At 41.5% G+C, this 27,928-nt stretch overlaps 1 protein-coding gene across 2 annotated transcripts; it reads right to left on the reverse strand.

Annotated features, from left to right (window-relative positions):
- Positions 1–3,939: 3,939 nt before the first annotated feature.
- Positions 3,940–26,948, reverse strand: pxylp1 (2-phosphoxylose phosphatase 1). 2 transcript variants are annotated; one of them, XM_022760493.1, is made up of 6 exons: positions 26,858–26,948; positions 23,917–24,063; positions 16,009–16,197; positions 13,981–14,107; positions 6,286–6,425; positions 3,940–6,090 (listed from the first exon to the last, which is right to left on the reverse strand). In XM_022760493.1, exons 2-6 carry the CDS (start codon positions 23,996–23,998, stop codon positions 5,063–5,065), a joined length of 1,566 nt encoding a protein of 521 aa, XP_022616214.1. In that variant the 5' UTR covers positions 23,999–24,063; positions 26,858–26,948; the 3' UTR covers positions 3,940–5,062. The 2 variants fall into 2 exon arrangements, with proteins under 2 accessions (XP_022616214.1, XP_022616215.1); XM_022760494.1 differs by lacking the exon at positions 26,858–26,948 and adding an exon at positions 24,261–24,283.
- Positions 26,949–27,928: the final 980 nt, after the last annotated feature.

Consider the following 27,928-nt stretch of genomic DNA (forward strand, 5'->3'; position numbering starts at 1 on the left):
CACCCCCACCCCCTCATCCTCCCCCTCCTCCTTCCCTTCGTCTCTCTGTACCCACCACTGGCTTGCTGTATATTTGTATGCATCTCTGTCACTGCGCCGTGTTTGGTATGTGTGTCCATGACGTTCCATTCGTCTGTCCGTCTCATTTTCCCTCTCTTTCTCTTTTTTCCTCTCTAGAATGATGAGTGGGGTCCTTAGCCATTCGCATTCGAGAGGTTGTTTCTCGGGGTTTGCCACACACACACACACTCAAACACACACACACACACACACTCACACAATCCCAATCCCTGCTAGACACACTCAGACATCCAGTGTGTGCAACAACTAAAGATAGAAGGCAGACGCAGGCACACACAGAGACAAGTGTGGATAATAAAGACACAAATATCACCGGAGACGGGCAAGAGACAGGAAGGTGGACATCATGGTGTGTCTGCGTGTTACGGCATGCACAGTGACACACACATTTAAAGAAAAAGTGCAGCAAGACACACACACACATACACACACACACACAAAAAAAGAGAAGAGTGTGTGCAGTGAAGTTAAAATGTACAAAGTGTTTTTCATGGAGTCTGTGCTTGTGTGTGTTGTGATGGATGACCGACTAAACGAGCCCTTGATCGAGAAATGAGACAGTAATGACCAAACTCAATTAGCCCGGGTGTGTGTGTGTGTGTGTGTGTCTGTGTCTGTGTGGGGTAAAGCCTCTGGCCCGTCACTTAGAGCGCGCAGAGACTCATAAATCCTGATTATTTTAGCTAACGAGAACTCGCTCCTGTCTCGATAAATCACAAACAGGTAAGTGCACACACAAGCAGCATCAAACTGTACAAGTACACTCACACTCGCATAGAGACCTGCGTGGTAGCCCGGTTGTTTGCTTAAGTAAAGGGCTTAATAAAGCCTCACATCTGAGAAAACACACCGGTGGCACAGTCTAGACACTGACAGACAGGACACACACACACTGCAGACCCCAATTAGCTGACCCTACACTTTACATACACACTCTTTTGGTTTTTCCCCGTCTCACACATCCTCTCCTCTGTCACCTCATCTCCCAAAAATGGCTCCCCATGTGCTAAGAATATCACTCTCTGAGCTCTAAGAATTTTGGGTAGCTTTTCACACGAACGCTCTACTTTTCTTTTAGTTTGTAAAAAAAAAAGCTTTATTGGAATAGTTTGACACTTTCTTGCAGAAAGTTCAAGGTCCCATATTGTATAAAGTGAGATTTCCATGTCTTCTTTTATTATAAAGCAGGTCTAGGTTTCTATATTAATACTGTGAAAGGTGAAAGTATCAAAGCGCTCAGAAAACAGTCAGAAGCAAATCAGAAGAGAGGCTCAGAGCCTCCTCTCCTCTGATTGGCTCACCACCCTGTTGTTACTATAGCGCCAGAGAGATGGCACCAATATATCTTCGCTTTGAATGCAACACAGAAACAGTGTAAAATATGGGAACTTTAAATGAGAATATACCACTCTCACATTGTATCTGTTAAATATGAAGCTATAGCTAGCAGTTGGCTAGCTTAGCTTGGGGGAAAACAGCTAGCCTAGCCGTGTCCAAAGGTAACAACCTTTAAAGCTCACTAATTAACACCCTATATTTCATTTGTTTAGTTTGTACAACAACCTAATTGGAAAGGCTGAATTGTATGAATTAATTATAGTAGTGTGGAGCTAAGACAACCCACCGTGGGAAGCTGGAGTCGGTTTAGTGGCGGTATTAGCCTGAACCCGAGCTTCTCCCTCTGGTCACCACTTGGCCAAGTCTGGTAGCTGTTGTTCCTCCTCTGAAACCTCTTCACAACATGAAATCTAATCTCTCTCTTTAACTCCTTCGACCTGTGGCTATAACTGTGGTTTTGGAGAGAGGAGAGTCTGGAGCTGATTCCATGAGGTTAACGTTGAACAGTAACCACAGCCTCTCCCTCCTCTTCCATCCTTGCTTCTGCTCGGCGTTGACCACAATGCTGCTCAACTACTGTCTCAGCTGTCAGTCATATGTCTTCCCATCATCTCTCCAACCAACACACATATCGGGGTTTTTGTGCAGTCACTGTGTTGCTGCTGTTGATACCCGACAGCTTGGGCGTGTTTGGAAATCTATACGTGGGATTTTGTAGCCAGACTGGGTCAAGTGGACATTGTTCTGGGGCCAGATAATCACACTGCATCAACCAACACCCAGTACATTCACCTTTATCTGTTTTTACTCTTCTGCTCACACACACACACACACACACGACACGAGAGACACGGGTGTATAAGCCAAAGCCGGAGGCAGCGTAACAACATCAAAGATTGAGCGAGTTGCGGCAGGAGGAAATTGCTGCTCCACCTCGGTCTGGCGGGATGACATCAGAGGCGTGGGTGGTAGAGGGGTGTCAGGGCCTCGGTGAGAGAGGGCAGGACAAGAGGGGGGAGGAATCAGGCCAGCCGGGGAAGGTTAGCTCCTATCATTAACAACCCTGACGTCATGGCATAACATGGGAAATGGCCTGGGAGAAGGTTTGGATGTGACCGGGGAAAGTTTTGGAATAAATTTGCATAGACTTATGCGGTTCGCCTCAACTTTGGGATTGAGATGTGAACCAAAGTTTAGGGTGTGACTCAGCAGCTGAGGGGAATGTGACTTTTAATCCACTGGTCTTGGAGCTCAAATCTTTTTCATACTTGACACTATTTTCATGTGTCTCCATGAAACTGTATATCAGACTTTTGGGTAATCCAAGTGTTCATTATAAGCTACTTAAATCCATACAATTCACAACTTCCTAAAAAATCTGCTTCTCTAAATTCATACCATAACAAAATGAAAACTCTAGCCCCAGCAGATGACATTTCTAATCTCACCACAGCATCAACTGCGTACCTTTTTATTCACCAGCAAATGGCCATTTACTGCCGGGACAAATATAATGTCCGTATACTGCAAATGTAATTTACCCCGACTCGCTCTTGTTATTGCATTTTTCCAGTCAATAGTCTCGTGATTCTGATGATTCCGAAAGGAGAAAGGCAGGTTGAGCACGCCGAGGCACTTTTGAAAATGAGTTGTACAATTGATATCTTGTCAGCGTTGTATTATGTTCCTAATGATGATGATACATGACTTAATGTCTAGTGTTGGGAGGAGCAGGCACTCAAGGTTTTTACTTGTATATAAATGTATTGACTATGTGCCCTGCCACTGTAGCACTGTTGACTAAGTGGATAACTGATGGGAGCAGGTGGCCCAGACCGGGGCTTTGGTGAATTTTGTGGAACTAATGCGCCATCTAGTGGTGCTGGAAGAGAAGAGTTCTTTTCTCTTTGTTGCTCAGTCATTTACACATAGTCACAGTGGTGGGACAAAACTACTGCTTTACTTTGACTACTCTATGTAAGCATAGTTTTGATGCAATGCTAATTAAATTTGTATTTTCATACGAGTAAATTGTTATTAGGATCATATTTTTTGCTACATTTCACTGTACTTCATGATATTTAACTGACAGATGTAGTTACTAGTTCCTGTATAAATGTTTAAAAAAGAGGTCCTTAAAGAAAAACCTGCTCCAGAGTGCATGTGACCTGCGACTGGAGCGCTGGTTCACTTTTCAAACGACAATAACCTGAAGCAAACAGCCAAGACGATGCTGGAGTGGCTTCAGGGCAAGTCTCCGTCCGTCCTCGGGTGGTCCAGTCAAAGCCCAGCTCTAAACCCCATAGGACATCTGCGCAGAGACCTGAAGAGGGCAGTTCACAGAAACTTCCCATCTGCAAGGAAAAATGGGTTAAACTGTCCAAATCCAGGTGTGCAAAGTTTTTAAAGACTTACCGTGGAAGACTCGAAGCTGTCATTGCTGCCAACAGTGTTTCTAAAAAGTTCTGAATGAAGGGTCTGAATACTTTTCTAAGGACAAGTAAAGTATTTAGTTTCCTTTTGTTTTGTTTTTTTGAGTGTCAATTGTTAGACAGAAATTACAATTTCATCCATTTACAATTAAATCTACAATGAAATAAAATGTGCAAAAAATGAGGGGGTCTGAATACTCAGTGCTTAGTCACAGGACTGTACAAATAGGCATAAACGGGAGGAATGATGGGATTCTTCGGGACACGTTTCACACCAAAATATAATGAAGAAACCACTTCTCAGCAAACCGATCACAACTGAAAAATACTACTGTAACATAAACAATGAAAAAAAATCAGCATTTACCTTCCTATGTGCTTTACAGTATAAATGTCTATTCAAAATGAACATTACATTTAAATTCAGTATGTGGAATGTGACCAGTTATATCACCAATTAATACAAACACAGAGGTCTTGTAGTTGTAAATTAATGTAAGGAAAAATACATGTGTCACTTGCCACTTTCAAAGTACTGCAGTCAATTTTAATAAAGTAGAGAAAAACAAATCCATTTCAATGAGTGAAAGTAGAAACAAACCTTTCTATTAAAGAGGCAGCTACTGCAATGAATAAACATTAAAACTCGAAGAAATGACAAATGAGTTAGTCATACTGAGTAATGCGGCCCAAATTAGCCCAGAATGTTTTTTCATTGAAAAGATTATTATACACAAAATATTTCCCAAGACTGTTAAATCCAGCATAGTATTTCCAGCTTTGATATTCCCTATTATTCTTGCAGGCGTTTGGGAATACTGGGATTTTACAATTCCATGGTTTTATGGAACGTAGGAATAAAGTGGCTGAGTGCCGTACAACTCCCCTTCAACCGTTTATCTCTTACAGATTCGCTTGAGAAAACATACAAATATTCCAAAGAGAATTTCGTAGAAAGGTTAGAAACTGAAGACGTCCAACCAGGGTATGCGGTGTGTCGTGTGTGTTTGCAACTCACTTTGTGCTGATGGATGTTAAGGATTACATGTAAAAAAAAAAAAGAAAATTGTGGAATTTTAAGACACTATGAGCAGCATAAAAGTGCACCATCTTTAAAAGTGGAAAACTAAAAAAACAAAACAAAAACAAGTACAACCATCTGCCCACTCTGCGTCCTCCTTCATTCACCCACGTCTCCATCTGTCCGTCTGTCAACCGGGGCGTCTGTAGCAGGCCCCCTGGTAGGAAGTGGCATTGACAACACTGAACATGTCTCTCCTGACAAAAGACAGGAAGTTCTTCAGAGGGCAGAGGGGCTGGCCGGCATGGCGGTCATGGGAGCGACAGAAGGTGGTATGAAATGTCACGTCCTCGCCGTTGTACAGCACCCTGATGAACAGCTCCCCGTCTTTCGTTTTTGACTTATCACCTTTGCCAGCTCTCTTCTTCAGCTGCCCTTGAGTCGCTGGGGGACTCTTCCACAGTTCAAACACCACCCTCGCAGCAAAACGTGGGAACCTGGCCTCCTCCAGTCCCAGGGCGCTCAGCAATGGGGCCATGGTGACGTCGTGAGCTGAAGAGAGGGTGAAGACCTCCTCGCCCCCAGCTCGAGGCTGTCGGCCAGCCTCGCTGCTCTTGGCAACACGCTCCATCTTGGCAGCGGTTCGATTGAGGTAGGGGTACATAGCCAGGATGGCGTATTTATGGTAAAGCCCCACTCTTCTCCGATCCACCTCGTCATCTAGCTGCTGCCGACGAATCACGGCAAACTGCGCCATTGTCAGACATCCACCGGCGCCACTGTCTCCCATAGGAACGCACGGGAAAGACAAGCCGTGGCACAGGTGGCACAACAGGGAGTCTATAGGGTTCGCAGCTCGGAGCTGGCGGGTGAGCAGACCCAAAGTCCGTGCCATGTCGGCATAAGTCCTCTCCAGCTCGGTATCGGCCACCCGGAGCCGATACTGCCTCTTCTGCTCCTCTTCCAGGTATCTGTTCCTGGCGGGGCAGTCGCAGGCCGAGCCGCAGAACAACGTGCTCCACTGATGACGCACGGTCAGCTTCCTCCAATCGAAGTCCGGGTGGAACCCATAGAGGAAGGCCAGTCCGCTCTGGAGAGTCCGGCTCTTACCTGTGGTCTCCGCCCACAACTGGCGGGGCGACCAATCAGCGGGGAGGAGATTGTGACGCTTGTAGGCCTGGTGGAGGAGCTGCCCGTTGCGTAGGTGCTGCACCACACCTGGAAAAGGATAGACACAAGTGGAAAGTTATGCAAAGTTAATACTAGCTTGGCTGCAAAGAAATCAACAAAAAAACAAGACTCTAAATCAACCACTGAAGCGGACTGTACACGGGTACAAATGAACATGTGATGTTGGTCTGCGAGTCGAGCTTTGGTTGATGATATCAGAAGAAAAATGTCTTCCTCGCCTACCTGTCTGTGTGAGTTCTCCCATCTCACAGACACTGTGGTTGGGCAAACGGGGAACGGAGACCAGTGGCGACTCCCAGTGGCCGCGCCCTCCCTGGCCCATGTGATTGATGAAGGAGTTCAGCAGAGGGTGGGAAGGCCTCCTGAGGGTGGTGAGGGACGACAGAAGGTAAGAGACAGACTTGATTCAAGGGTGTGCGTCAGATAACCACACAGCTTTGTTTTCTCCGGTTTGCTGGAATAAGAGGATCAATCCCGATGGTGACACAGATGGCGCCACTTAAATAAGTTATACGCACCACACAGATGCACACACTTGCATTCAAAACCATTTCCAACATTTGAAGACGCAGAAGATACAGTCACACACACTAACGCTTTACAGCTTCCTGTTCAAACCACAGCTACAACTGTTGGCCTTCGAGAAACAGGAGCAGCAACTGTCTCACAGTTTCTGCGGATTTGAAGCCTGTGTTTCTGACCTTTTGTCAATAAACAAATGATCTATTGAGGAAATACGCTGAAGAGAATGAAGCGTAAATAAAAACCACAGAATGTTTCTGCTTTAAAAGACTGAACTTTCACCTATATCTCACAAATCCTCTCTCATAAAAAAAATCAGTGCTGAACGAGGAGTAGATTTGTGAGTTAGACGATTCAAGATTTATTATCAAGGAAAACTAACACATATTCTGACTTCAGCTTGTCGGACATGACGGTTTGCTGCTTTTGTATGTATAATTGGTAACTGGATGTCAGGGCTCTGGAGTGCTGGTTGGACAAAACGAGCAATTTGAGGACGTCAAGTGGGTTCTGGCATATTTAACAATTTATTGTGTATTTTTTAGACTACACATGTAAAGGACAGGTGCATATGTACACTGAGTAAGTTACTGGCTACTGTAATTGTTCCTCTTGTTTATCCTGGCCCTTAAGAATTCCCTTCCTCAACCGATGTAAGTGATTATACAAATATCCCAAACACATTTTCAGCAAATTTATTGTGAATACACCTTATGTTCTGTATGTAACGACACGTGAAGTGCACTCCCGACATCCACCCCCAGGTGTCTCTCTAACACTGCTGAGCTACAACACTGCTCAATATGTGTGGGTGGGAATATGGGAGATGGAGATATAAAAAGATGAAAGAATTCGTTGCCTCGGGACAAACACTCATATAAACACATATGCGAGCACAGACACACACACACACACAGGCGCACACACACACACTGACACGCAGGGTTGAGGGCAGCAAGAGGAGCAGTTGGGGATCTGATAGATTAGAGATGATTGAAGATTACAGTTTAATATAACAAATCTGCGGGAGCTGCAGCTCAGCTCGCTCAGATTAAAAGGCGCGTGTGCACAAACACACACTCTCACACACACTGTTTCCATAGTGATCATGGACTGGTTCAGGAACACAGCATTAAAAAAAAAATAAAATAAAATAAAAAACGAACCTCTGTTGTTCCCCTTAAATCACGCCTGTGATTGTTGTTGCTGATTGAACACAGTAAACATCACCTGCCATCTACAGCCAGCAGCTACATAATGAATGTTTTTACTACATCCTTTTTTTTGGTTAAAATAAAAGCTTCAAAGCTCTACTCTGATTTTAGATCCCTTCTGAAAATACTGATCCAGATTTACTATTTTTAAGACCATTGTTTCCTTTTGTTGTCACATTGCATCAGCATCTGTTGTCATCATCTATCCACTAGCTTCTCTCTGCATGATCACACTGACATTCACTTGCGTAATAATATATGCACCACAAGGCACACGAACGCACGCGAGTGGTGAATTATCGTGCCCACCAGCGCTCCATTCTGCTCCGTCATCAGCAGATCAGCTTGCTGACGGGAGTTTGGGACAATCTAGATTTAATTGGCTACACTGGGAGACTGGATGTCAGTGGATGGGGACACCAGTGTGGACAAAGAGCCGGCCAGGCTGTCTATTGGGCTGATTGTTGCTAACCAGAGATTACAGAGCCCAATTACATTAAGCAGGGATTATTATCACTGGATGGGACAGGGACAGAGATTAGTGAGGAGTGAGGAAGGGATGGAGAGATGGAGAAAAAGATGTAGGAAAAATGAGGGGAGTAAATTAACACAAAAGGAGATGAGATGGTGCGGGGGAGAAAGCTGGACAGAAATTAAAATAAATGGGATGGTCATTGAAGGAAGATAAAAACCTTGTCAAAGACTGAACTGGTGGAAGAAGAGGAAAGAGAGAGGAGATGTGCCCTGCTGAAGAGAGCTCAGTTAACCGCAGACGGAGACAGTGGGTCGGGAGAGCTGGTGCCAGCACACACACAGACACACACATACATACACACACACACACACACAGACGACTGAGCTCTCTGTAAGGATCCAGCCCAGGGCATATGCTGGTTGAGATCCCTGTAATTACACCCTGGTCTAAATAAAAAACAGAAGTACCTACGTTATTACTAGGACACAGAAATACGAAATAGGCTTTTAATGTTCCATCTGCCTGCAAGACAAGCACATTCAAACTGCAAATAATCCACACACACTTCGCAGTGTGCTGAACCCAGCTGCTTCTCTATGGTGTCTCAGCAACATCAACACTTCAAAGCTTTCACACTCTCCACCAACAAAGTGTTGATCTGTTTTCTTGTGTTTGACCTCATTGAAACTCTGTCTTAAAGAAAAAAAAAACAAAAAAAAAAACATCAAACACAAGACGGCTCAGCCCAAACAGGAAGAGAAATGTGGGGAGGAAGGATGATGGACATGACATCATAAAAGATGGGCATTACAGAGGGCAAAGGATCTGGACATACATGAAGACATAAATGCAACATGATATGACATGGGAAATGTTTAGAGCTGGACTGCACTGGACATTTAACAAACATGAAGAGCCTAAGCCTTCCTTTTGATGCTGAACTGTGCACAGTAGAATAATGGGTTTTTGTTTTTTTTATCCTTCCAACACAAGAACTTCCTTTCGTTTCATGAATAAAACATGTTGAATTCTTATATCCCATAAAACGGCAACCACACTGTGGTGTTTTCATTCCAGTCTCAGGTCACACCAGGTTCCACCAGACTTCACTGCTCGCTCCCCCCATTTCCAGCTGAAGAGGTGGTGGTTGTCAGTCAGGTCGGCATGTGCAGTAAGCCTGTGTATTCACGGCTTATCAGTGGCTACATGGCAAATGTTGGACTTCTTCGTGTTCTTTGGCAGCGTGTGCGGGATGGCTAACATCTTAACAAATATGAAGGAGCAGCAGTGCATTCATAATGAAGTGCTCCTGGTCCTGTAAAATGTGGTCACTGGCTGTTGTGTATTGTAACCATGCAGAAAAATGATGCACCAGATAGACATGTTGTTATTTTTTTAAAATGCAATATACAAGACATAAAGAAGTGTTAACCACTCTAGCGACGTGGCTCTACAGACGGCACTTCGGTCATTGAAATGTGGTACAGATAATAGGCTGTAATAATAATAACAATAATAAAATATAATATAATAAGAATAAGAATAAGGCTTCCAATGGATAGACCCTGATGACTTTGTTGACCCCTGACTTTTCATGTAGTGGCACCAGCTAGTTAATGTTATCTCAACATCTACCTAATGGATTGACACAAACTCTTACATACATTATTATAAAGACATTCATGGTGCCCAGTGGATGACTTCTCTCCTCTATCGTCACCGTGACGTTCACATTTGTGGTTTTGAGTGAAATGGTTCAACAACTACTGAATGGGCTGTGGTACATTCATGTTCCCCACAGGATGAACTGTAATAACTCTGGTTACCAGTACATCATCTAGTTCAATATTATGGCTAAAATTTAAATTTGTCTAATAACTGGGAAAAACTGGGAAGCAAATGTTAGCATGCTAACACGCTAAACTGGGTTTGTGCTAACAGAAAATTTCAAATAACATTAATTCAGAGAGAAATTACTAAAAATACTGAGCACTGAACACAGACAGACTTTTAAAAACTAAAACCCTCTCTCATCACCCGCATCGCTGTACATGCATAGCTGTACAGACAGAGAGGAGACCGGCATGAGTGGGCCCTGCTACTGAGCAGAACCACAGCAGTGTGGAGCAGCTATCCCCTGTGGGTCTGTAGTGGAAACACATGTCATCATAGCTTGGTTTGGCGGGGTACAGATAAAGCGAATTCACCCCAGCCAGTGGAAAAACGCTTACAACGGTGAACATGGTAAACATCAGCATGTTAGCATTTAACTCAAAGCACGTCTGTGCCTCAGTACAGCCTCACAGCGCTGCAAGCATGGATGTAGACTATTAGTCCTGATATTGTTGAGATGTACATGTACTCACATCCTCTCTGCTTTCTGTTTCTACACCATAAATCAGGATGCCGACTGCTCTTTCTGTCCCTGCTGTAGTGACAGGATTAAGGTCTGGCACTCTTATAATGACACAATGACCATTATGAACGTTGTTGTGTGTTACAATTGTTACAATTGTTGTTGTGTGCAATTGATTTCAACTACTGTAATGGCAATTCAAAACTGTGAGGTGAGTATATTGGAAGTATAACAGGCACCACATTAACAACCAACTTGTTCTGGATCTAATCTAGTTTTTCTTTTACTATTGAGACAGAGAAATAGTGTTTGCAGCATGACTCTGCCTCACACACACAATATTCTTTATTGAGCTGAGCATCACAACCAGAAGCTACAACGGTTGACCACAGAATTCCCTCCAGAGGATAAAGAGGTAATGCTTGCTCAAGTGCTCATCTGTGCTTTTTTTATTTATTTTTTTTTTACTTTGAGTGTCTCAGTACACACACACACACACACACAAATGGAAAAACCTGAAATTCAAACATCTCAACCTCCCATCATAAGAGGCTTGTGTGCAGGATGACCTACTTTCAGCGCGAGTTCAAAGATCGAGGGTATAGAAAATATGTAATAATCAAATGTACATTGCAGATCAACTGCACCATATCAATCTGAAATACAACACTGTGCCAGCTCTTAAGATTACATTACAGTATGCCTGTTCGGTCCAGATGTGCAAAGCTGATGTGGCTGCAGTGAAAGCCTCACGCAAAAATAAGCTATTGTCTAAATCTGAACTCAGGTACACAGAAGAGGGGGATTTACTGACCACATGGTCTCAGTAATTCATCCAAGAGGACGTGGGTGCACACATCAAAACCATCTGACCACACTACATTTTCTGGATTTAAATGTTGTCAGATGTTATCACAGCACATGTATCCACCACATGCATATTAATTTAAGTTAATACAAACACATAGAAACAGTGTTAATGTGCTGATTTCACACCTCTGAAGCTGAAGCAGAGAGGCAATCTGGTTTTTAATAACTTCCTATCAGGAACTCTCATCTAGCACTCTGAAAGAGCAGCAGAGCCAATGTGAGAAGAGACAGAGTGCTAACAGGAAAGACTGAGAGAAGAGGGCACAGATAGAGAGAATGAGTAAAAGAAGACAACTATAGTAATTTGAGCATGTGTTTTTTTCCACCCACATTTCTGTCGAGTCGTTCTGCAGCAGGAGCGGTGCTGCTTTGCCAGAGCTGCTCAGTGAGGATGGAGCTCAAATCAACACCTTTGCTTCAACAGACCACATGCACATGTAAATGTGTTTGTGTGTGTGTGTGTATCCATTTGCACCAAAGCACTGCAGAACAGATGTAGCAAAACAAATGCACCCGCTATCGCTGACACATGCAATAACACAGTGAAACCAAGGGACTGTGAAAGTGTATCCGATGAGAAAAGGCAAGGAAAACGGAGAAGAGGGAAAGAAAAGGAAAAAAGGAAGGGAAGGAAGAAGGGAAAAGGGAAGGGGGAGAGAGAAAGGATGAGAAGAAGAGGGGAAAAAAAACAAAAAAAGAAAATCTAAGCCAAACCTATTTTATTTCTTTAATTGTTTTTTTTTATGTATTATATATATTGAAAATGTACTTACTTAACATTTTAAGTGAGTTGAGAGGTAAGTTAAGGAATTTCAATTTAACAAATAGAGTATTAAAAAAAACAGTATCTGCTGGGGTATTTGAGATTTTAAAGTCTATACAGATCCTGAGATTTTTCAGATGTAAAAAAAATAAATAATAATTACAGTTTTCGTAAGCCTCACGAGTAGCACAGAAATACCACAGTAATTGGTATCCAACTCTTTCCAGCATGTCTCCTTGTTAGGCATTAGACAGAGGTGGCTGGGAGTCTGCTTAAATCCCAGAGGCATTTTGAGCCTTTTACTCTGACCTGGTGGAATTAAAACTGTGGGAATAAAGCTTTTATCTTCAGGCTGTAGAAAATGAAAAAGTGTAAGAATGCTTTTTGTTAAGCCATCGATCTTTTCTCTTTGATTGCCGTCTTTGTAGTTTTACTTAAGTGAAGCAGAACACCATCAACAACCTGCAATATAACGCAACTGCACCGCCACAGGCTGTGTCGGTGCAGTTCTATGCCGCCATCGTCGAGTCCATCCTCATATCATCCATCACGGTGCGGTACAGTGCAGCAAACATGACGTTAAGAGGCTGCAGCGCATCATTCGTTCACCCGAGAAAGTCATCAAACTTTATAGATCTGAGAGCCAGATCCTCCGGCAGCAGACACAGGAACAGTTTCTGTCCTCAGGCAGTGGCTCCACTGAATAACTCAACTGTACTGTTACTAGACTTTACATTGTTACTTTGCAGTCCCACCTCCACTGTTATGCAATTTAATTATTGATTGCACATGTCGCATCTAATCTTTGCACTTGTCATTTTCATATAGTGACCCACCAGGGCATGCACTCTACATGACCTCTGAGGACGCTCTGTGTTATCTGCCGCCAAGACATTAGCAGCAAATCCTTTAAGTCAATGGTCAATGGTTCATCTGTGGTTATTATGTTCTTGCGAACCGAGATATTGTTTCTTGTCAGTTGCTCTATTGTCTTGCTTATTGTTCGCCTTTCTGTTAATGTGTATGCATGTATTCCTTATATATGCCGTTTCTATTTTTTGGTATGTATTTTGTAACAAATGTAATTTCAATTTGATTTTTAGGGTTTCATAAACTTCAGGTTAAAATTAGCTTTGAAGCTAACGGTGGCCTTTGATCATTTGACACTGAAATAAACTATTAAATGAAATGAAATTTTATTGTATAAACTAGTTTCTGACATATCACCACACCAAAATTGAACACTATAAACTTCACAATGGTAGTTTTTTTTTTTATTACAGGTGATTGTGCTGGACTACATTATACTGAGGTATTCATGATATTCATTAAGTGTTTCTGTATTTCCTTGTGTTTTCTGTATGTGCAGTGTGTTTCTTGATGCCACATTAAGTGTTATCAAATTGCTGAGGAGTCTTTGCTATCGTACCATTTAAATTTAATTTATTTGACATGGCAATTTCTTTTTCACTTTCATTCTGTTATACCTCTGCCTCTTCAATAAGGTCCACATCATTCTCAAAACATCCTGATTAAGGCTCAAAAGATCCTTTCAACATGTTTACCCTCTTCAGAAAAGAGCACAAATGGACGAAGGCTACAGGTAAAAACACCTCTTATACCAGGGAACTACAGCTAATTTAACTGTGAGATACTGATGCTTAAAATGCTACATTTAGCACGTTTTATCATCTTTTCGGTGGAAATGTGTGTGTACCTGCTGATGGACAGACTGCAGTCAATGGCAGGTCGTTTGGTTTTGGGGATGGAGTAGAGAGGGTAACGGTCTCCATGGCGAATCATCACCTGGACAGAGAGCAGCTTGTAGTCGGCAGGACTGTGACCTGTCAGAGGAGACTTTCATTAGCTTCCATATGAAAGCCCATATTACAGATGTCAATCAAAAGAACATGTAAGAGTTGTCTGATACAAAATGTAGACTGTATGAGAGTTCTGTATGGGCTGAAGAAATCACAATCTGAGGGATTAGACTAACAAATATTGATTGATAACATTTCATATGTAGCACACGGCAGAATGCGAGATCCTCTTAGACATGAGGACTCCACATTGAAGAAAAGACCCTTTTCCTTCTTTCATAAAGCCATAAATCCTTTGTGGTCGTTCATCGACTATTAACTCAAACCAAACAGATCTAATTTCAGTTCTCATCTTATCTGAAGCATCTTTTTAGGCATGACCCAGTTACATGATATCACAACATTACATTTTTCAGAGTTTTTTAATATTAGTATACTAACCCCAAATATCAAGACTGCGGTTAGATTATTTAAGAACTATATGTGGGTTAAAATGGAACAAATGTAGACTTTTATGAGAAAGATGACAAAGGATGAAACGAAAACCTTTAGAAATGTAAATACCTTACAAACAAAAAGTTAAAAATCACTGTTCCATGCATATTAAGTTATGGAAATTAAAACTGCATCTACATTATTATATCAGCAATGGCTGAAATGACTATGTGAAAGTTGTTGCTTGCAGTGACACCAAATTATCACCCAACCCTGCAGTTCCCCTGATCTCTGCAGAGTTGTTTAATATCTTTCAGCTCACTGTTTTTGGTTTTAGAAACAACAACTTCACTGTTTTTGTTCTCATCGTTCTGATCAGTGTCATTTTGAGACACAGCAGGCAAATATTTTCAATAATAAAGCTCTGACACACCCTGTGTACACTACCTGCTCAGACAAATAGTTGGCACTCAGACAAAGTTACCAACTAGCTGGTGAACACACTGGAGGATCTAGCCAATAAAGAGCCACATATTTTGGTTGGTGTAGAGCCAAAGAGGCAGATGAAGGCAGGTTAATGTTCATCAGGTGGACAGAAACACGACTCCAAGAGAATACTAATGTGTCTCTGTATCTGCTTAATGTGCAAATAAACAAATGTTTGCCAACAAGTTGGCTATAAAAATGTGATAATATCAGGGCTGTGTTTACAATTTGTTTCCGCTGCCCTCACTATATTTAAACATAATTAAAACTGGAAAGTGCTCAACTCAGGAGATCAACTAAAAGAAGGCGAGTCTGGGTAATCACATTTTATAAAAGCAAATACTAATATAATTTCACATGGAAAATAAATCCAGCTAAAGAAAAAAAACTTGTTCCTGATTGATTTCCAATAACTTCTAATTTAAATCTGAGAGAAGTGATTGATTGTTCTTCCTTGGAGACAGATCTGCCATCCAGAGATAAACAAAATTAAGTTCTATTAGCAGTGGCTTATACAACTTGTCTTGGGCGGTGAAGGATATTTGTACGGTTGCTTTGGGCTGTGCTGACTTTTCAGTGAAGGAGATAAAAAACACACACAAGGCTCCATGCTGCTTTGCTGTAGAGAGAGCGCACTGCAGCATTATGGATGATGTAATCTAGTGGAAATGACTTTCGCACAATTAACACATCCCCTGAGTCCTGACACACTAAATCTGACATTATTACTATATTAAGTATTTATACACTGTCCATCAAAGCAGCTGTTTCCAGCAGAGGGAGAACTGGTCTAATTTGTTTTTAATGCTCTGAAACAGTGATGCTGTGACACTTGCTGCTGCCAATGTGGAAATAATTAACTAAGTAAGTTCATTGGCTGGTCTCAGATCAGTTCAGATTTAAGTCTTTCAGAAGTACAAATCAGAGATGAAACCCAGACATCTATCTAAAGGCAGCCTTTAGTTAGATTAGACAGATTTTAAGTGTGAGTGTGCAGGTCTCACCCTCCCAGGCCTGTTCAGTGCGGTTGGGTGTGTTGCAATAGCCATAGGCCTCAGATATAGGATTGGGCTCCTGGGTGTGAGGCACCGGGAACACTCTCTTTCTGCTCTTCCCCACAGCCACCCCAAGGCCTCCATCTATAGCCTGGAAGGGTCGCTCCTCCACTATGGGAGTAGTGGGGATCAGGTTCACTGTAGAAAAAGAAGAGAGGGAGGTGTGAAGAAGATGAAAAGTGAAAAAGTAAACTGTTGTTATGTGGTAGTGCCAAACCAATAACTTTCTCTTCTGCCTCCTCTAAAAACACACCCACAATCAGACAACAATTAAAAAGATAAGAAGAAGGAGGAGGCAAGTAGATTTGCCCGGTGCCTACTACAGTGTCAGAGAGGAACAGCAACTCCTGCAGACAGGAGGGCATCTTGTGCCTGAATGTACACAATCATTGTCGTGTACAGTGCGCATCACCTACATTAACAACGGCGTGCACGTTTCCATTGTCATTTGGCTTTATCTTCTGGAGACAATGAATATCTGTACCAAATTTAATGGCAATCCATACAATAGTTTCACTAAAAGACAATAAATAAATAAATAAATAAACAATAATAAAAAGTAAAAAAAATCAATCTTATGGTGACGTTAGAGGAAATATCAGGAAATTATCAAAATTAGTAGGATTCATCATGTGGAGACAATGAATGTCAATTAATCCAATCGCTATTGTAATATTTCAATTTAAAGTGGTGAACGGCCGACAGACCAACATTGCCGTCCTTATAGAGCCAAACTGTGAGCAAGGCTACAAAGACTGAAAAGTATAGTAAAATATGTAAGATGATGTAAATGATCTAAAACCACACTCAGTGTAAAGATTTGAGGAAGATTTAAAGGCAATAATTCACAAATGTGAGCAAGAAAAGTATAAAAAGGCAACTGACGGGGCAGGGACAAAGTGCCTGAAATGAAGTCAACCAAGCTGTAAACTGTAGTTCATCTCCATGTCAACAGCTCTATACCCTTAAACCCCTCACTGTTACCAGTATGTTGCCTGGACACCAGTGACCTGCGACCCGGGGGGAGAAATGATCCAATAGCAGCAGAGGTGTTGTGGGAACTGGAAGGCCCATTCACAAATATCCTACTCTGAAGAAAAAGAAGCTGAACCCATATGCCCCTTTGGCAAGACGGATATCCAAATCCTACTTATGTTTCTTTCTCTCTTTCTCTCTCACAAACACACATACACACATACACACACACACACACACACACACACACACACACACACACACACACACACACACAGAGCAGACATCCAGGCTGCCTGTCTGATCATAAAACACAAAGAGCTAATGGTTTCATTGCTTTAACAACCCTCAGACTTATATCACCTCCTCTGACTGTGAGAGTATTGTGTGTATGGTGTTACACATCGTCTTTTCCCCTTGCATTCACACAGTCACACATACAGTTTTCCACTTCCTCGTCACTGGAGCTGGGCTCAGAAAGTCCACAGACATTTTGTGTAAACATCCAGTTATGTCTGCCCCACAAATTTGCTCCTAGGATGATGTTTCTCTCAGAACACAAAGCCCTGTGGGAATGATGCTGACTCAACCGTATGAAATAACAGGGAAGGTTTAGTAAGGAAGTGGGCCCATAATTCCGACCTCACTAAAATAGTGCAGTGCTCCAACAATTTGTTAATTGACAAAATTTACTAATTAAAATTTTACAGTGTGAGATATTTATCAAGCAAAAAATGCCCCAAATTTTAATAGTTTCTGCTTCTCAAATGTGAGGCTTCGCTGCTTTTCTCTGTTTTCCCTTCAGGCAGACGAAGAAGCAAATAAATCACGATGTGCATGAAGCTTCTGTTTTGCTGAGGAGACGAGAAACTGCGGCGGTCAAACATATCAGATCCCTGTGGAGCGTTGGAGAATTAGCGCCAAATGTTTATCTCAGTGCACCCAACTAGGAAACTTAATTTCATTTGCTTTACATTTGTATGGACACTTGAATTACTATTCACTATTTTCTGACATTTTATAAACAAAACTATTAATCATAAAAATAATTTTATTTATTTGGAACTGCAACATTTAGCTTATCAATGGATTAGTTGTAATTTTACAAGCACAGCTGTTAAACATTTGATGTTTACATTGGAGAGAGAGTGAGGATTTGTTTCTTTTCCTTCTCTTACATTTTAGTAACCATCTTTGCCTTTTTCTGTCCAACCAGTGGACTAAAACCCAATTCCAAGATGTCACCTTGTGCTTTAAGGAACTGTGATGGGCATTTTTCACAGTTTCTGGCATTTTATAGCCCCAAACTACTTCATTTAACTGAAAAAAAATGAACAGATTAACTGATTATGGAAATAGTCATAGTTGAAGTTCAAAAACAGTGATTCCATTACTTATACAAACAACCAACATGGGTTCGGGTTAACATGAATGTTTATATAAAACTTCCACAAAAAGGAAATCTACAATATGTGCTGTGTTGCTACATGACCAGTTTTTCAGAAAAGAAGCTTGAAGGGATTTTTGCTGAGAGAAAAAATGTTCTGGGTAAACTATAAAGCAGCCGTCTCACAGAGCTAAGCTGCCTACATCTTCTGCAGTCACTTCTCACTTCTCTCTCTTCAGCTGCAAGACATTATCATATCACTTCATCTCAACAGCTCACAAACTTGAAGCACAAGCTGTCAACACTCTTAGGCAATGGTACTAAACAGCTTTTCAATGCTAATTATCTTGTAAGAGTGGTAGATAGATACTGTACAAAATGATCTCAATCAGGATGAGACATAAGACAATTAAGAACAGTCATCAGTGACTGAGGATGGAAAACTTCATATTTAACAGTCATTTATTGAAAAACTCATCAGGATTACAGACATAATGAAAAGTCCTTCAACATAAAGACCAAACAAATTGAGTTCAGCAGTTAAGCAACACAGCAAGATTTGTTTCGAGTTGAATAAGTTGTCAAATCTCTATTTCTAAACAAGCTTTAAGGTCTTCATTCAAAGAGTTTTGATTTACTATATGAAGATTTCTGCAAAAACTCACCACTGATGAGGAAGAGGAGAAGGTGCGCGACGACAGCAGAGACCATTTTGACAACGGCTCGGTAGCTTGAGGTCCAGTCACACACACTGGAGTACATTCATTACCACAACCTGCCCCCCCCCCACCCGCCCCTTAATGCTTTCTGTGGCCCAATACAACTGCCGTCACCCCCCCCCACACACATACACACACGTCTGCTTGAACTAACCAAACTTTTGGAGGCCTGCTCAGTCACAGTCATCTACACAATGGGGCTTTTGTAACTGGCCGCCCAACATTACCAAGTGCATACACAGCAATGGCACACAGAGCATACTGCAGTGCACACGCACGCACGCACACACACACACACACACACACACACACACACACACACACACACACTAAATGTGACTGGAGAAATAAGAATTTAGGACTTTGAATGCGTTTCCAACTTTCCATCCACCTACATGAGATCATGCAAAGGCAGGAGGAGGCTGTCTGAGAGCACTTTCAACAAAGTGGACAACTCAGTTTGACACTAATAAACATCACAAATCTCTTCCACTTTCAATGCTTTAACACTCCACGTATATACACACAAACATACATGCGCCCTTCCTCACAAATACAGACCTAAACATAGAACATCCTGCTAAATCTTACACCTCTGTGTTGCTGTGAACCCATCATTATGCGCGCACATACACACACATACACATAAATTCAGCTTTTCTTTTACCTTAAGGCAAAGAGGGTGTTCTGCCTCAAAAATGCACACAAACAAATTTGTGTCGGCTATCGCACCGCAGTGATTAGGGGGTGTACAGCTGCTCACAGAATGTGGTTTGACCTGAAATTAACAGGGAGTGCCCCCACTTACAGTACCTGACTCCAAGTGCTGTGTACTGGCAGCACTGTGGCAACCAAAGAAGTGTAACAAATATTGACACAGGACATGGCTGCTTGCAGCTGCCCATCACAATGGACGCTCTTACACAGTGGCTTTTTGTCAGATGTAATCAAATGGAAACACAATAATTGTCTCTTGCTCACAGGGAACTAATCAAAAACAAAACTATTTGTAGCTAGAATTGGAAAAAGCTATGTGGCCTTATAAACAATCCGCACTGACACAAATCTTATCCGAGCACAGATTAAGATCCTCCTCAGCACATTTAATTAAGCGCTAATGCTCAGTAATACAGAAAAAGCTAGGGATGTACCGATAAGCTCCTGATTGCTCCCAATGTTGATCTGAATCCTGTAATATGTAGTGTCTGCTCACAGAATTAAATCTGACATTAGAGTCTACTTTTCATGTTGTTTCGTCTTCATACTGACAACCAAACTAAACTGACAGCTAACTCGCTTAGTGACTGTCCTACTGCATCATCAGCTCTGCACGGACCAATGAGGGCAAAAGAATCAGTAAGAGAATCTCTGCATTAATCATGCAAAACATCTTAAATAATTACATTGATTATTATACAATTATATATGTAGGCTCCCTTCACAGTTCCCATAACCAGCAGATATATTTAAAATTAGTTTAGCTTTTGAAGTCATATTAAAATCACTCATCTACTACCACAAAATTCTGTTGTTGATCTGCTTCGCCTTCACGTAATAAATAAACCACATGAGGTGATGTCGGTCCAGTTGTTTTGGATGCACCACAGTTCGTGTGACATGTTTTTACACCAGGCCAAACAGACCACAGTTTGTTTGATCCATATTAAATGGGTTAAGTGTGGAAGCACCCATACTGTGATAGTCTGTCAATGTGTTTTTCCTATGATAGACTGGAAACCTGCCTAGTACCCTGACTTTTGCCAATTGTATGCTGGGATTGGCTTCAGCCCAGACATTCTGGCATAGGATAAGCACGTAGCAAAAAGTGTGGTGTCCTTCAGAACAATAAGCCTGACAGCTGCTTAACTCTGCATTAAGAAAATAAAACCTGCATCCCAGTTTGCCTATAATGTTTTTTTTATAGTGGCCTATAGTGTTTTGTGCAATATCCACAATGAAGAGAATTACTGTAGAATATTGGCAGGAAGGGGCTGAACAGACTGAACAGCCTCCCTTCACAGTTTCATTTGTAAAGTCACATTCTCAGCACAACTCTAAATGCTACTTGTCATGCATTTGCAGTGATCTGGCAGGCTAACAGTGAAATCAAGTCTCATCAAAATACATCCCTTCATTGTACTGCAAGCGACTAAACAGCTCCAAATCCAAACAGTCACACAGTCAACACAGATTTAAATCCAGGACGAGAAGTTCTTATGTAGAGAAACAGGATCATAGTGCTGTAACAACACACACTAGAGTCAGGAGATGAGATACTATGAGACAATACAAGTTAGGACTTTAGGACATTAGGATGTAGGATTTTTTAGGTAGAAGTAAACAAAAAACAACATATTAGCTTAAAGCGTCTAACTTTTAAAAGTGGGATGATCATTTTTTCTAGCCAAGGAAACACCGAGGACCAAGAACAGAGCCCTGAGCAGTGCCATATTTCATATCAGAAAATTTTGGTGTAGTATTACTATAGGAAACTCACTGTGTTGTTTCAGGTAACTAAGCATTTAACCAAGAGTGAGGTAAGTAATCCTGGCACCTTATCGGCTTGGTTCAACAGTGAGCGCAGACATTACAGGAAACAGGAAGTGCCTGGAGGTCTGTGTAATTGACACCAAAATTAGGTGACAACATTTCACTTCTATCAAACTGTCAAACAGCTTTAATTAGCTTTTCATTTGAAGTATATATGGGACTTACGTGTTAACTTTTCTCTGTCTTCTCCTTCAAACATGCCAAATCTCATGCGTTTCATTTCATTTCTTTTTATCACTGTGCTTAAACCTCTCATTCCTCGCAGGCAGCCTACCTTTCTTTTTCTCCTCTCATATCCTCCCATGATATTCCCCTCTCACGAATCTACCAACCCTCCTGCAGCACTTAACTCCCATCATGCTCTGCCTCACCTTTCCCTTCACTACTGTTAATATAACAAAAATAGTTCACTTTCTCTGTGTTTCAGCCACTTTAATTCCCACTACTGCAGCTGTCCTCTCTGGAGCTGTGTCGTTCCTTTCCTCTGAGAGTCCCCCGTGTGTCAATCAGCACTGCGATCGCACATTTCGCAGCCGTCCCTGTTTTAATTTGATGCTGCCTGGAGCCAGAGAGAGGCATTTACTCCACCACTGATCATCATCCATCACCCAGTCTCTCATGGTAATGTTCAACGAAACAATAATAAACACGTGCACGGGCTTTTCTAAAAAGGAAGGGGGCATGAGACAGAAGACCAGAATAGAGCGCAGCATAAGAACATAAAATCTTTTGAGAGTGAGCAATAGCAGAAAAGTGGAACAAAAACAGAAGCTGACCATCTATTAAACATGAGGAGAAATCCCATACGCTTTTATCCCGTGCTTCTCCTGGATAATGGCTCAAATCCTTCTCTTTGTGTGATGAATAAATGATGACAGCAGCTTTACTCCAACAGTACAACTGATCAAAAAATAAAAAGAGGGCAGTTTTGAAAAGAGAGCGCTCCCACAAGAAACAGTCTCTTTAATTAAGAAACCACCTAATCGAGTACATTTCCGATGCAGATAGGAGAGTATTGACTCTCAGATAGGCATGTATGCAAATACCTACACACTTCTAGAGTTATAGGGGGGGGTGGTTTCACTCATCACAGCGTCTTTCGTTGCCTCTGAGCGTTTTACAAAAGGAGAAGATTGCAGGGCAGGAGATGAGAGTGGGTTTGATAGTGAGGCATTAATAATAACTTACACAGCAACCTCTTCTTACGCGGTTATGCACACGGTTATTATCCAGGTGAAGAGGAGGGAGGGAGGGAGTGATAGCTGGAGAGGCGAGTGCATACTCGGGGTCGCAAAGTGCAAACACTAGATAAGTAAACCTAACAGCCCACTTGCTCTTGTCTTCTTTTTCACTTGTTGCATTCTGGTCTTGCGTTGCATTTAAGGCAACAGAAGAAGAGAGATGAAGAAGAAGTGAAAGCTTTCAGTATACCAAGCTTACACATATGAGGGAACAGTTTCTTTTCTTTCTTTTTTTTTTAATGCTGATGAAGGACAGCTCAGGGAATTCTGGCAAAGATGCAGTCCAAAATACCAGCTCTATCTCACTGAATTCCACTATAATCCTGTGTGTGCATGAGCATGATTTATGCGAGTCTAATCCTATATGCTTGTCCAGACACAAGCTTGCAATCACCAAAAACATTTCCACTGCATTGGGGTTTTCAGGAATCCAGCACAAAGTAGTTTAATCTTACACATTTTACATTCAAATACTAATTTCCATTTGTACTGCACGCTCCGCCTGCCTCATCAGTCAGTGGTCTTCCAATCACGCCTGCAAGGCTTGCAAATCACATTCAGTGCCAGAGAGACAGTCTCCTTTTACTGAACGGCGGTTTCCTTGCATTCACTGTGGCTGCCAGGGATACACTGTCTAGACAATACCTACAGGAGGTGCTAAACAATGACCTGATGGGGAAAAGACACAATTTTGTACACCTTGGAGTTCCACAGCAGGTGTGAGAGAGTTGCAACTGACGCTCAGGGGATTTCACAGTATCCAGAGGCCCTCTGTTGGTGCTGGATATTTATAGGAAGCCTATAGGGGATTTTTCTTTGTTCTGGTATGAATGGAGTCTCTTGAATGGGAAATCAATGGGAGGAAATCATTGTATGTACATGAACACACATGCAAAAACAAGAAGTGAACACAATTTTTTTTCACTTCGAGAGAAAGAGAAGTAATATGTAAAGAGTTGAGTACAAACACAAACGGCGCACTTACAGAACTGAAGGCTCAGACTGATGATGGCCAACGCTGCCCCGCCCACCGCCACCAGGAGGAGGAAGCGGTTGCGAGCCAGCATCTTGTCACGTGATTGGTCCGCGACCCTGTCCGTCAGCCATCCAGACCTCTGCCCATCCCAGCTGTCTGGAAACAAAGAGTGAAGTGACCTTAAAATTTATTACAAAATTGTTATCTTAGTTGTTTTGTTTGATAGAATAAGCAAAGAATTTTGTGTTTTCATTGAGTTATGAGAGAGAAGATGGAGTGCAATTTTTAAAGTGAATTGCAGAATTGCCTCCATTGCCTGCTGAATACTACAACAACTAACATCCTGTACACACCTGTCCCTTTCACCTCATGCAGTATTTTTGCCTCATGTTTGTTGGCTGCTCTACAAACAGAAAAAAGGTAAGGGCAGTCAAATCTATCAACGCTTTAAAAAGAAAAAAAAAAGATGGTAGCAGACCTGAGAAATGTGATCAGTGCTAAAATCTGAGGTGTTCATATACACAAATTAGATTTTGAGAAATGCACACTGCATAGACCAATCTGTCTGAAAGCCCGACTTATACAATTTCCAATTAAGTTCAACAATGGAAATTTATAGAGATGCACCAATCCAATCAGTCTGATAGGTATTGGCACCAATAGTGATGTTATAAAGCAGATGCAGTATCAGCCAGAGACAGCCAGTACGTATTAAATGCAGCAGTAACATTACAAGCCTAAAGCCAAAGCTTCCTGTATGTGCTTCTTATAAATCCATTTTAATGTGAGGGAAGTATTATGCCTTTACTGCAAAACTGGAAAGTATAACAGTGACACTGACAACATATTTCATCATTTTTAACAAAGAATGATGAAGAAGCTAGTATAGGACTCGGGAAACGAGGACTGAAGTTACATCTTATTAACGACGTACATTTAGCAACTGGAGTTTTTAAAAAAACACAACTGCAGGAGCTACTTTGCTTCTCATGGGGGTTTTGGTCAGGGAAAAAGATGGGACAGTGCACAGTTGAAGTCATTTGAAGTCTAGAATCCAGCATGCTAGTGTATGAACGTCTCCACTTGTAGTTTAACTGTGGTGTGTAATTACAGAATGATGTTAGCTTTGAATACAGTAACATGTCCAATGTAATAATCTGGTTGGATTCTGGAAGAATCTATATTTGCCTTCAATTTACCCTCAGACGGTGTAACACTGCTAGCTATTATCATAATTTATTATTCAATGCATTTAAAGAGCCATTAAATTACTTGTGGTGTACCTTTCCCAATGCACCGCACAAGTTAATGTCAGATCCTTCTTCTCCCATGATACCTCTCAAGAACTCAGTGACCTTACTGAATACCTCAACTTTTCTGGCTGTGTAGCTAAAGTGCACAATCTCTGGAGAGTATAACAAGCCTGCCTCATCCATGACAAATTAATTGTTGAAGGGTCGAGCAAAATGCCAAAATAACAAAGAAACACATGATACAACCCTAACAACTACCATCTGTTCAAACTGTTCATGGGTTATAAGAAAATCACATCAGTAAACTCATGTATATCCAATAAACAGCCACTATTTTTTTACTATGTCTATACCTATTGTAGGCGTTCTCCACCTGTAAAGGTAAAGCTGTATCTACTCTAATATTATAAAGCCAAGTTCTTTAATGAGTAACAATTTAAATAAAAGTGCAATTAATTGTAATTTACACCAACTTAAGTTAAACTTTCAAGCATGAACTGATCAGATGCAAATACTCTATTATGTAAACTAATCAAAAAGAAAATATACCATCAAATTGGCTCACATGCTCTTTCTTTGCTCTCCAGTGTCACTCACATATACAGGACCATGACAGTCTGCACCATTTACCCTAAATAACCCATGTAAGGCCAGAGGGTTGAAAACTAAAACATGGGGAGGAACAAACTAAAACTGCAGTAAATGCAGCCCTGAAAATGAACCCTACTATTAAGCAGTCTAAAAACGCTCCCTGTCCAGCCTGTTCAAGCCTACGTCTAACCAAGGTACAGTAAAATGATGCTTCAGGGAGAATTGGACCAACAAATATGCGATTCCTGACCCACATCCTTAACCTGTACCTTCAGGATGGGTCACACCAAACTACAGTCAAAATACTGGGAGTTCAAGGCTGTGTAACTTATCTGTAAAGGTTTAAACAAATCAAACATATCTTACATATTTCATGTATAAGTATGTTGTTCGGCATATATGTGTATAACTCAACAAAAGATGCTTATTAAAACGAAATACCAACTTTTTGTTATGATGGAGAAGCACGGTCAGGTCAACAAAGGAAGTCTATTTATGATTTAATGAGAAGCTACTTTATATATTGTTTGAATGCCAAATTAAAGAGTGAATTATTACAATTCTCTAACACTCTGGAGTTACACTTTAACTGGTACATGCGTTTGTCAGGAAGCAAAGCAAAACTAAATTGCCAGAATTTTAACCGTTTCTTGAAGCGAGAGCTGCATGTATCTTAACGTTACTGGAGGGAAAGTGCCTGGTTACGTCTCTGCTAGTTAACTAGTTAGCTAACCGTTAGCTAGCTTCGTACTGTCATTAATCTTGCATGTCGGCTAAACATTCCCACTGACTGGCTTTTAAGGAACACTACACACTGATCTACTGCCAGTGTCGTTGTGTGTTATTGTAATTGAAAGGTCAGACTTCTACTGACTTTATTTGTCGGTACTTGTTGCTCCCGTGTTCAGGACTCGGAAACAAGTTATTGTGTTCATGGCTCATGTGTAGCTTTGTGTTGCTATTCACAGAGCAGAGCAACCGAGCCAAGGAATTAAAATGCCACATCAACAATAGTGCTCGCTTCGGAACACGACCAAACAAACAATACATGCTCATGGCTGAACACCTACAATCCTCCACAGTAGATATTTCTTGTATTTTCTTACCCTGCAAGGAAATGACTCTCTCAGAGCCACGGAGAGACCCAGGTTAAACACTTGAATCCAGCGCTTCAGTGTCTCCGGTACGACCGTCTGCAGACTGAGTGGCAGAGACCGGCGTCAAGTTAGACACGGTGCAACAACACTTCCTGTGGTAACTTTCAAAATAAAACTGTTTCTACGTGAATGTGTTACCATGTTTTGCGTATTATATATGGAATACAGTCATTTTAGATATGGCTCTGTGAATTGCTTAAAATCAAACCATCATTTTACACGTGAATCTGATTCGACAATGACGGTCCAACTTTTTAAAATCTTTCCAGGGATTCCTGTTAACACTACCTGCAGTTGGAGCTGTGCAGCTACCTTCTTTGAAACTGATAGGAGCTTCCTGCATAACTTGCACCTGACTGAGTTAATAATGTGTAAGTGTAATGAATTTTAGTTAAAAATGTTATTCAATACTGTATTGAGAACAGCAGCCTAAAATGACCTGGTTTTCCCTGTAATGGAAAGTTCGTTTTTATTTAGTATAATTGTGTTTTCACAGGGATACCAGAATCCACCTCAGGCCAGAACCACATTGAGGTCTCCCACAACCAGCAAGACATGGTAAGTCATTGGCATGACTACACCCCATACCTGTATGAGCTCAAATTATGCAGTTTTTCCCCCCATCTTTACTCAAGAGAGTGCATGATTTATTGATTTCATGTTCAGATTTTGTAATATTGTCTCTCAAAACCCTGCCCTCACACTCAAATAGCCTCTGCTTGCGCATAAATTTGCTCTGTTCCTGCTGCTGTGTGCTTGCACTCAGATATATAGTTGTTTGCAAAGATTTCCTGCGCTCAGGCCTCAGGTCTTCCGCTCATGTTCCGCTGGCTGGGCGCAAGGCCACACTGGGGGCGCGAGCTAGCCGCCGTTAGCATTAGCATTTGCATTTTTTTTCTTTATTGGTGAAAAAACAGGGACAAACAGAAGACAGAGGCGGGGGTTTGCTAGCATTAGCTTTAGCAGCTACCAATAGATTGCAAATAACAATTTGCAGGCTAGCTAGTATTTGCATTAGCA

The sequence above is a fragment of the Seriola dumerili genome, unplaced genomic scaffold (genome assembly GCF_002260705.1).
Source record: "Seriola dumerili isolate Sdu_G_001 unplaced genomic scaffold, Sdu_1.0 BDQW01000337.1, whole genome shotgun sequence".
NCBI lineage: Eukaryota > Metazoa > Chordata > Actinopteri > Carangiformes > Carangidae > Seriola > Seriola dumerili.

What these genes read in the sequence shown, in the direction of transcription:
- pxylp1 (XM_022760493.1), bottom strand. Translation starts at nt 23,998, where the DNA reads ATGCTGGCTCGCAACCGCTTCCTCCTCCTGGTGGCGGTGGGCGGGGCA. An exon ending in CAGTCTGAGCCTTCAGTTCT is followed by an intron (nt 16,198 to 23,916) that starts GTAAGTGCGCCG and finishes CTTTTTCTACAG; the next exon opens with TGAACCTGATCCCCACTACT. An exon ending in CACTGAACAGGCCTGGGAGG is followed by an intron (nt 14,108 to 16,008) that starts GTGAGACCTGCA and finishes CTCCTCTGACAG; the next exon opens with GTCACAGTCCTGCCGACTAC.